General features: G+C 42.6%; 3 protein-coding genes across 3 annotated transcripts in view; 1 reads left to right on the forward strand and 2 right to left on the reverse strand.

Annotated features, from left to right (window-relative positions):
• Positions 1-433, reverse strand: part of LOC119884548 (gamma-crystallin N-like) — a 25,168-nt gene extending 24,735 nt beyond the window's left edge. The window contains exon 1 of the mRNA XM_038694936.1: positions 314-433. The gene's annotated coding sequence lies outside the window, so the exon portion shown is untranslated. The remainder of the gene's footprint in view (positions 1-313) is intronic.
• LOC119884547 (TIMELESS-interacting protein-like) lies at positions 265-3,977 on the forward strand. The gene is given in 9 exon segments (XM_038694935.1): positions 265-648; positions 1,253-1,370; positions 1,562-1,655; positions 1,911-1,986; positions 2,121-2,243; positions 2,348-2,402; positions 2,834-2,937; positions 2,940-3,069; positions 3,367-3,977. Coding segments are annotated over 9 exon segments (972 nt in total). The 5' UTR covers positions 265-642; the 3' UTR covers positions 3,633-3,977.
• A 554-nt stretch (positions 3,978-4,531) lies between these two features.
• LOC119884546 (DIS3-like exonuclease 1) lies at positions 4,532-10,746 on the reverse strand (the record flags this gene model as incomplete). Its single annotated transcript, XM_038694933.1, has 3 exons — positions 4,532-6,044; positions 9,457-9,628; positions 10,660-10,746. Coding segments are annotated over 3 exons (583 nt in total), but the record flags the coding sequence as incomplete, so codon positions are not given.
• Positions 10,747-10,794: the final 48 nt, after the last annotated feature.

A 10,794-nucleotide genomic window follows, 5' to 3' on the forward strand; every position in this document is an offset into this window, starting at 1 on the left:
GTATAACTTATTTTTCATACTTCCTCACAGTCATCACTCTAACTATAGGTTATGGGTAATTTCTGTTGGACTTTATTTTGAAAATACAAAACCTCGTACCGGAAGTAAATGTTGCTAGCTTTGCACTGCTAGCGGTTTCTCCGCCGGACACCTCGTAACTGGTAAGACAATACTGTGACATTTCCCTTTAATACAGTGTCGTATTTTATAAGATATTATAATGTCTGTGACTTATGTTTTAAGCTGACACATTGTGCTTTACAGTTTCGCCGACGGCTGTTAAGTTAGCTCTCATGTTAGCTTACTAACTTACCCACAGTGTCGCAGCCGCTCGTAGTTAACGTTAGCTTAGCAGCGCGTTGTTTACTCTCTTACAAACAAACCTAACTCAGAAATAAAGTTATGTTCAGACGAAGACGCGAGTGTCCTGTTGACCCTGGCTGTCCCAGATCCTCCTGTCCTCCCGTGTGGCAGTGAAATTCAGGAGACTGACGGGTTTTAGTGTTTTGGCTAAGCTTGAGTTTGCCGCCTTCACGTGGATGACGCGGTGGTCGACCGATATTTGTGTTTTCATGGCCGATACAGGTCACGCCGGGAGAGCGAGATTTGATATCGGGGACCAATATTCGTACTAACCCTTGTATGGAGGTACTGTACACATCTACATAACATATAAGGAGTATTTTTAATGTTGTAGTTAGTTGAGGTGAAGCTGCTATTACAGCTTTGTAAACAGGTGGATAATTAGATGCATAACAATGCATGGCCATTTCATAAGACAATTATATATATTAAATATATAATGCATATTATTATGTAATATGAATCTGTCAAGAAATGTAGTGAAGTGTGAATAAGTACAGCTTTTCGAGGTATAAAGGATAACAGTATTTTTTGTTACTTTTCCAATCGGTCCATATCATAATTTCATATGTTTGTTGCAAAACAACACAATGCTACAGTGGATAAGACACCGCTTAACCCCTTGTTGCTCCAGGGGCATGTGACCTCTGACTCTGATCACTTGTAAGTCGCTTTAGATAAAAGTATTAGCTAAATGTACCACTCAGATATACTGGCACTGATTTTTAAAACCAAAATTAATCATGTTAGTGATGAGTCATGAGTTCATCTGTGGCTGTTTTCATGGTTGTACTGCAGTAAACGCAATAGTCCTAGAAAAACAGCACGTCTAGTTCTGCATGCAGCCAGATTGAAGTAAAAATGAGTGTCAATTTAATACTTAATCCAGGAGTTACACACGATGCTGGATCCATTTGATGGCCTAAAGGATGAAGCTTTCCCTCCCCTCCCACCACCTCACTCCCCGGGCCAGGGAGGACAAGAGGACGGAGACCCTTTTGGAAATGGTGAGAAGCTGCATGTAGGCCGCTGTCAAAATCCTACAGAAAGAGAACAGTCAACATTTTAAGCCAGTTTATACCTAGAAATTGGAGAGAATTATTGAATTATGGTAAGTGCTGACTCCTAGTCTGCCCTGCTGAAAGTTTTCTGTGATGTTGACCACCTGCCCTGTTGTCATGTGGTGTGGTAAATGCAGAGGATGAAGACGGCGAGGTGTCCAAGTTGGCTGAGGTCCCTGCTGCTAAAAGAAAAGGAGTGAGGAGGCCACAGCCCAAGCTAGACTCGCACAGGTACCTCAAACATCGGGATCGTAACATCACGGCAGAGGATTTAAATTTATTCAAATGCAGATTTAAAAAGTACATTGAGTTGTTGGCTAATGCCATCTATACACCAGGATGCCACAAAGCATGAAAATAATACACTTTTATTGTTGGGAAAGGCAACGCAAGTCAGCTGTTGTCAGTGGAAAAGGTCTAACTACTTTATGAACTGTGAACTTTCCCCCAAGTGACTAAATATACATGTGACACTACTTTCTTCAGGCTGATCTCAGAAAGAGGACTTCCAGCTCTGCGAACGCTGTTTGATGATGTCCATTTCAAAGGCAAAGGGCACGAGGTAAGAGCTTGACAACAGACAAATGAACAGCACCAAACGACGCAGACGCTTGTGGAGCATTTAATCTTGGCCGTACTTCATCATATGTACATTTAGCCAACGTTTTGTGGTGTTTGTGTGTTTTGTCCAACCAGGCTGAGGACCTGCGCCTGCTGATGCAGAAGATGGAGAACTGGGCCCACCGGTTATACCCCAAACTGCAGTTTGAAGATTTTATTGACAGAGTGGAGAAGCTCGGCAACAAGAAGGAAGTGCAGGTGGGATGAAGACGTTGACGCTGAATATGTCAATGAAATGTACTTATTGTTTTCACAGTGCAGTATTTGTAATTAAATGCCTTTTCTTTTTGTTTCTGTGGCAGACGTGTCTCAAACGGATTCGACTGGACATGCCACTGACGCACGAAGATCATATGGGTAAAGATATTTAACACACTATTTATTGTGCTGCATTCAAAATTTATCTAAAATTCAAAATGATCACCTGAATGTTTCTGGCTAAATTGACTTTTGTTGCATAAAATCATCTGCTGCACCAGCCAAACGTCCGAGATGGTATCATTTGGTTTCCTTGGGTTTATTCTGTTCAGCTCATTGGTTTTTTGTTAGTTTTTAAACTTCACGAGTGGATGAGCATCAGCTGAAACCTCACATTAGCACCATGTGGTGGTGTACTGTACAAGGGTCTGTCTCAAGAGGTTGGCTTTGCTGAAAGAACTGGAGAGTGAAACGTGGAACCTCCCCCAAATCAATAACATCTGCCAGTGTGAGGCCGCATAAAAATATTTATGTGAAAGTGAGTGTTTTCTCTCTGAATTCACGGGTCTGTGAAACATTTTTGGGTTTAGGTGAAGAAGAGGCAGCTCCTGAGTCGCAAGTCTTTGAGGATCCAGAGCCGTTTAGCAGAGCAATCTTCCCTGATGACGTGCAAAGGCCGGTCCACTCTACCCCGGCTCCAGCTGCCCCACCCTCTACCTCCCCGCTGCCCCCTCCCTGACTGAGGAGCAGCGTAAGCGCATGGAGCTGAACAGACAGCGGGCCCTGGAGAGAAAACTCGCCCGCCAGCAGCAGCAGCAGCAAACAGGTGAGAGGCCCTTCATCAGTTCTGTGAAGCAAATATAAGATTTGTCCGGATTTGAGACACAGTAAAAATAATCGAATGATGCAGGCATATCTCAGCCAGTTGCAAAGAAGAAGCATTAAGATAAATCAAAAATCATGTTGTGGCTCCCGATAATCTTTAATGAATGCATCCCCTTCAGACCAGTCTGTACATTATAGTAATCCAAGAACGCACCTCTTCAGTTTTGATGAGTGGAAAGTAGTTAAATGGAACACATTTTTGATGTCCATGTGCACAATTCCTCCTGCCGCCCACTAGATCCTTCAGACTCCCAGACTGTTGACTCGTCCACGTCAGCAGATGAACCCACATCCGTCTCCTCTGCCAATGTCTTAAACAACTCCAAAGATCAGGATGTGGAGGTGGAGGATTTAGACCAGGAGTCAGCCTGCAGCAGCAGCAGCGCACAACAACCTGGCCGGCTTCCACACAAAGACTCTGAACCTTCTGATGAATCACCTCAGCGTGAGAAAGAGGATGAAACCAACCTTGAACCCAGCAACGAGTGTGAGGACGGGGATTAAGTGCAGCACACACTCGTTGAGTTCAGGAGCTGCTAACTGTACGGCCAAAATCTTTTGGCAGTGAATCAAATTAGTGCACAAGTGGTATTCTTGTAGTCTGCAGAGAGCTAAGCCAACTTTGTTTCTGAATTCCTGTTCCCCTTGTTCCTGTCTGAAATACGTATAATTAAGCACTGATCCCACATCTGTTTCCATCAGTCTCTTTCAGATTTTATCATTGGCTGCGTTTTATTTGGTTTCACAAATTTCATTTATTGTTGAACTGTACTAGCTGTTCCTTAAATAGTCTGTTGATCCTTAATATTAAAAACTAAACAAATAGCTCTTCTTTTTTCATTCAAACAAGCCTGCCTGCAGTTTTTTCATGTAGTAAAACAAATCAGTGCAGCATGAAAAGTCACTGCAGGTAACGTCTGTAAAACTGCGCGACCCGAGCTGTGTGTTTTTATCTTTGATAAATCACGGCATAGTTGGCGTCCTTACCGGTTTTTAAATGCCAAACAATAAACATTTCCTTGTAATATTGAATCTATACTAAGTATAACGACACTTCTATGATCTCACCTTCACATACAGTACAGCATCAGATGTACACCGATCAGCCGTAACAGTATGACGTGAATAACACTGATTATCTCGTTAAAAAGGCATTTGTCGGTGGGCGGGATATATTTGGCAGCAAGTGAAGATTTTGTCCTGAAACTTGATGTGTTAGAAGTAGGATTTGAGTGACTGACAAGGGCCAAACTGTGTGATGGCTAGACGACCGGGTCAGTACGTGAACCGCCGTGAACCGGCGACATGTTGGCCTGTGTGGTCTGATCCAACAGACAGCAGGTCAAATGTTGTAATAACTAAATACTGTACCTGAAATAAAGGGCTTCAGACTTACACAAGACTTCAGTGTTCATCCATACAGGTTTAATTAAAAGCCACAATAAACCATTTTACAAAAATAGATTCTGTGGAAACACTTTACCCTTCATACAAAAAAGCACGAGCACCAATTAGATTACAAGTCAATGATTACTGCAGCGCCTACCTGAGCAACTCGCACCCGCTTCCTATTAAAGGGTAGTACTATGTGTTTGTGGTCACAGTGCTGATGCTCGAGATCAGCTGATATGATGACCACAGGAGGAGGCTGAAGCTTACAGGTCGACACCATGCAGTCACTCTGACCGGGATTTCACTTAACACTTGTGTGTAGAAAATTAGCCGGTAGGTTTACTGAAAACAGACTTGAGCGTGCGTTTGGACACCGGTCCATCAATTCAGTAAAAATAAGAAGCCAATTAGTTTAAAGATTAAAACTTAAAATTTTATCTTTGGAGAAACATCCTGTTTTCTGTTTTTAAATTTCTAAATCTGAAATTGGCAGCTGTGTTTAAATGGAAATTTAATTTAAACGAACAGCTACAACATTATGTTACACAAATGAATACATAGTGTATACTGTGCTTTGTAATACTGAACAAATATTGGCCCATATATCATTATTGGATTACCCAACTCTCAAATATCAGGCTCTACATTATGCTACACACTGTGAACAGTGAAGAACTTTGTTATCAATGGTTTTGAAAAATATATAAATCCAATTATCATTTTGGTGCTTCATTAACTCTAGATGTTAAACATTAGTTTATGCTTATTTGTATCAGTATCTATAAAGTGTCATCAAAAGTCAGTGCTTCATTTAATGTCTACTTCAACCAACAGTTCTTCTCTATTTACATAAAATTTTAATCTGGGGTTGTTTTATTGGGACCAACGTAACGAAAACGTCCACAAAAATCATCATATTTCTCTCATTTAATATCATTAAAGACCTCATTTACACATCTCACTGTCGAGCATTTGTTCTTCAAATGACAGAAAGATAATTCTCAGATAATAAATAACTAGAAATCTGCCATCATGATTCATAAAAATGTCCTTTTGTGAAAGACAAACGCCCGCTTGGCTTTAATGTTATTTGTTCATGGATGTAAACTGATATACCTATGAGACGTATACAGAAGTCATCCATGATATGTTTCCAGAGTCCCTCGCTTCCTTTACAGCTGAGCCCAGGTTGCGGCCGCTCTATGCCGTCGTTGCACAGACCTGTGCGACCACTTCCAGGTCCATCAGAGCCAGCTCTCTCACCTCCTCCAGGAGCGAGTACAGATTGGGAGTTTTGCTCTGACAGAACTCTCTCTCCTCTTTGGAGAGTTTGGGGCGCCGGGCCGCCTTCTCCTGGGCCTGCTGGTGCGCCTCCTCGGCCAGACGCACCACCTCCTGGACCAGCTGGCTGCGGCCCTGGGACCGGGTCTGCTGGGGCTCTGCGCTGCGGTGGGGCTTGCTGCTGATGACCTCGAGGTTTAGGCTGTCTGCGTGGCAATGCGTCGAGCGGACAGAAATACGAACCTGTGGGGAGCAGAGGACTCAAACTGTCACAAAATTCCTCAATATTATCTGTGAAAATGAATAACACGTTAAGGAAACCAGGACATCAACATATCTACATCTGGGAAAAACTAACTCATTCAGGAAATGTCCTGATACTGGTAGGAATATTTATCATAAAACAACCAAACCTCAACTTTTTTTAAATTAATTTAATTATTAAAAGATACCCAGTGGTGTTTGTGACCATTACTAGCACTATGGAGTAATGTTTATTTTATTTCTAACATGTACAAGGACTCAGCCAATCACAGGGCGATGCAATTCACCGCCGCCAGTTTAGCTATTCTGCTGAATGACAGTTGGTGGCGGGTAGTGAACCAAGAACTGTAGCAGTGAAGAGGAACACTGCTAGCAAGTAAACACGTACAGTGAGGAAAATAAGTATTTGAACACCCTGCTATTTTGCAAGTTCTCCCACTTAGAAATCATGGAGGGGTCTGAAATTGTCATCGTAGGTGCATGTCCACTGTGAGAGACATAATCTAAAAAAAAATCCAGAAATCACAATGTATGATTTTTTAACTATTTATTTGTATGATACAGCTGCAAATAAGTATTTGAACACCTGAGAAAATCAATGTTAATATTTGGTACAGTAGCCTTTGTTGAGGTCAAACGTTTCCTGTAGTTTTTCACCAGGTTTGCACTGCAGGAGGGATTTTGGCCCACTCCTCCACACAGATCTTCTCTAGATCAGTCAGGTTTCTGGGCTGTCGCTGAGAAACACGGAGTTTGAGCTCCCTCCAAAGATTCTCTATTGGGTTTAGGTCTGGAGACTGGCTAGGCCACGCCAGAACCTTGATATGCTTCTTACAGAGCCACTCCTTGGTTCTCCTGGCTGTATGCTTCGGGTCATTGTCATGTTGGAAGACCCGGCCTCGACCCATCTTCAATGCTCTAACTGAGGGAAGGAGGTTGTTCCCCAAAATCTGCAATACATGGGGTCATCCTCTCCTTAATACAGTGCAGTCGCCCTGTCCCATGTGCAGAAAAACACCCCCAAAGCATGATGCTACCACCCCCATGCTTCACAGTAGGGATGGTGTTCTTGGGATGGTACTCATCATTCTTCTTCCTCCAAACACGGTTAGTGGAATTATGACCAAAAAGTTCTATTTTGGTCTCATCTGACCACATGACTTTCTCCCATGACTCCTCTGGATCATCCAAATGGTCATTGGCAAACTGAAGACGGGCCTTGACATGTGCTGGTTTAAGCAGGGGAACCTTCCGTGCCATGCGTGATTTCAAACCATGACGTCTTAGTGTTTTACCAACAGTAACCTTGGAAACGGTGGTCCCAGCTCTTTTCAGGTCATTGACCAGCTCCTCCCGTGTAGTTCTGGGCTGATTTCTCACCTTTCTTAGGATCATTGAGACCCCACGAGGTGAGATCTTGCATGGAGCCCCAGTCCGAGGGAGATTGACAGTCATGTTTAGCTTCTTCCATTTTCTAATGATTGCTCCAACAGTGGACCTTTTTTCACCAAGCTGCTTGGCAATTTCCCCGTAGCCCTTTCCAGCCTTGTGGAGGTGTACAATTTTGTCTCTAGTGTCTTTGGACAGCTCTTTGGTCTTGGCCATGTTAGTAGTTGGATTCTTACTGATTGTATGGGGTGGACAGGTGTCTTTATGCAGCTAACGACCTCAAACAGGTGCATCTAATTTAGGATAATAAATGGAGTGGAGGTGGACATTTTGAAGGCAGACTAACAGGTCTTTGAGAGTCAGAATTCTAGCTGATAGACAGGTGTTCAAATACTTATTTGCAGCTGTATCATACAAATAAATAGTAAAAAAAATCATACATTGTGATTTCTGGATTTTTTTTTTTAGATTATGTCTCTCACAGTGGACATGCACCTACGATGACAATTTCAGACCCCTCCATGATTTCTAAGTGGGAGAACTTGCAAAATAGCAGGGTGTTCAAATACTTATTTTCCTCACTGTATGTAAGCAAAGCAGGATTTAAGATATATATATATATATATATACACTCACCTAAAGGATTATTAGGAACACCATACTAATACTGTGTTTGACCCCCTTTCGCCTTCAGAACTGCCTTAATTCTACGTGGCATTGATTCAACAAGGTGCTGAAAGCATTCTTTAGAAATGTTGGCCCATATTGATGGATAGCATCTTGCAGTTGATGGAGATTTGTGGGATGCACATCCAGGGCACGAAGCTCCCGTTCCACCACATCCCAAAGATGCTCTATTGGGTTGAGATCTGGCGACTGTGGGGGCCATTTTAGTACAGTGAACTCATTGTCATGTTCAAGAAACCAATTTGAAATGATTGGAGCTTTGTGACATGGTGCATTATCCTGCTGGAAGTAGCCATCAGAGGATGGGTACATGGTGGCCATAAAGGGATGGACATGGTCAGAAACAATGCTCAGGTAGGCCGTGGCATTTAAACGATGCCCAATTGGCACTAAGGGGCCTAAAGTGTGCCAAGAAAACATCCCCCACACCATTACACCACCACCAGCAGCCTGCACAGTGGTAACAAGGCGATGGATCCATGTTCTCATTCTGTTTACGCCAAATTCTGACTCTACCATCTGAATGTCTCAACAGAAATCGAGACTCATCAGACCGGGCAACATTTTTCCAGTCTTCAACTGTCCAATTTTGGTGAGCTCTTGCAAATTGTAGCCTCTTTTTCCTATTTGTAGTGGAGATGAGTGGTACCCGGTGGGGTCTTCTGCTGTTGTAGCTTCACAAATGCTTTGCCGCATACCTCGGTTGTAACGAGTGGTTATTTCAGTCAAAGTTGCTCTTCTATCAGCTTGAATCAGTCGGCCCATTCTCCTCTGACCTCTAGCATCAACGAGGCATTTTCGCCCACAGGACTGCCGCATACTGGATGTTTTTCCCTTTTCACACCATTCTTTGTAAACCCTAGAAATGGTTGTGCGTGAAAATCCCAGTAACTGAGCAGATTGTGAAATACTCAGACCGGCCCGTCTGGCACCAACAACCATGCTCAAAATTGCTTAAATCAGCTTTCTTTCCCATTCTGACATTCAGTTTGGAGTTCAGGAGATTGTCCTGACCAGGACCCTAAATGCATTGAAGCAACTGCCATGTGATTGGTTGATTAGATAATTGCATTAATGAGAAATTGAACAGGTGTTCCTAATAATCCTTTAGGTGAGCGTATATTTAAAAAAAAATCAACTCTGTAGAATTTTTATGTGGAAGGAAATTAATTTGACACGTTTGTTAAAAGTCACGGATAGAGGTAAAAAAAGACAACTGCACAGCGTTCCTTAAACGACAAAACAATATCGTCACCGTATGATTCCACTTAAAGTCAGTGTGTCCAGTAAATAATAAATCTGTTCTGCGACTCACGGTGATGTGGTCAAACACTCTGAAGGTGGAGGTCCCGCAGCTGGAGGTGGTGGTGATGTGGTCTGGGTATCGTCGCACGGAGCCGCTCTGCCACTCACAGCTGCCGTCCCGTCCTGCAGCCACCACCTGGCCCTCGCGATCCTTCATATACACCGGCCCTTTCGCACCATACCTGGAACGAGGACAGGTGTAGTCAGAACTGCCAGATTGGACCATTTTATACACTGACCGTCACTACTACACAGCAGTACTTTCAATTAAAAATGTTCTTTTTGGGCAATTTTAAGTGTAATTTGCCAAAAACCCAAAGAATGTTTCCAAAATGTTAGGTTGACTAATGGATTTTTAAATTCAAGATTGCACATCTTATTTTCAGTTATTTTGTTCCACCACAGATGAATACAGTCATGCAGAGTGGTCTCTTCAGGGTTAGTGCTTATTAAAAACCACACCATCCCAGAAAGCCTCGATTTGGTGATTTGCCGGTCAAATGATCTCTTAAGTGTTTTTAAGAGTATTTAAATGATGAGGTACGAAGATGTGAAAACGCAATGAGACAACGGTTATATAGATTTGTAGATGCATCTAAATCAGATAGATTAGACCAGTTTAAAACTAAACTTTTAGATGTCACAACGTTCTTAGTGAGTATATTGTAAGTGTTACTGAAAAGCACCAAATCATTTTACAGTATCATAAATGATCGTTAATTTCCCACTCACCATAAAATATCATATCTTACTCAATACTTGCTTACTGTACACATCCCATGAAAAGACCAACAGTGTACGGTCTCGTGTCCTGATGTCTCTTCTTCATCTGAGCCAGAGAGCTTCATTAGTACAGTAAACTATTAGAGTTTATTCTGACTCAGTCCCCAAATACTCACTAGAACTCCACATCCGCTGCTGAAAATAGTCCCCAACAGCAGCACTATTTCCTCCTGTTTGAGAACAACTACAGTGAGCAGCTTTTTCTCATTGAAACTATCTACTTGAGCTGAAAGATTTATGTCTTCAGAAGGAACCATGCCTGGAGGTGAGCCACAGACAGGAAGAGAAAGTACTGAGAGACGAACTAACACGCGTTGTTGGTTTTGGTCTTTTCGTGGAACTTGATGACAATAGAAAAATAAAGTGTCATTCTCATCCAACAAAAGTGAACAAATCTAATCTATCGTTAAGTCGGCGGCTCGTTTCTTACTCTGGGACAAACACCAACACGCCGTTGTCCCGGATAGAGTAGATGACAGCGTCCGCCACGCAGCCCTGTCCGTCTGAGGGTCTCTTTCTTTGAAGAGAGACACTGAAACAACACTGTGGACAACTTCTGGGCCCG

Source organism: Micropterus salmoides, unplaced genomic scaffold (genome assembly GCF_014851395.1).
Source record: "Micropterus salmoides isolate LMB-PRFRI ecotype aquatic unplaced genomic scaffold, ASM1485139v1 Ms_hic_scaffold_3521, whole genome shotgun sequence".
Taxonomy (NCBI): domain Eukaryota; kingdom Metazoa; phylum Chordata; class Actinopteri; order Centrarchiformes; family Centrarchidae; genus Micropterus; species Micropterus salmoides.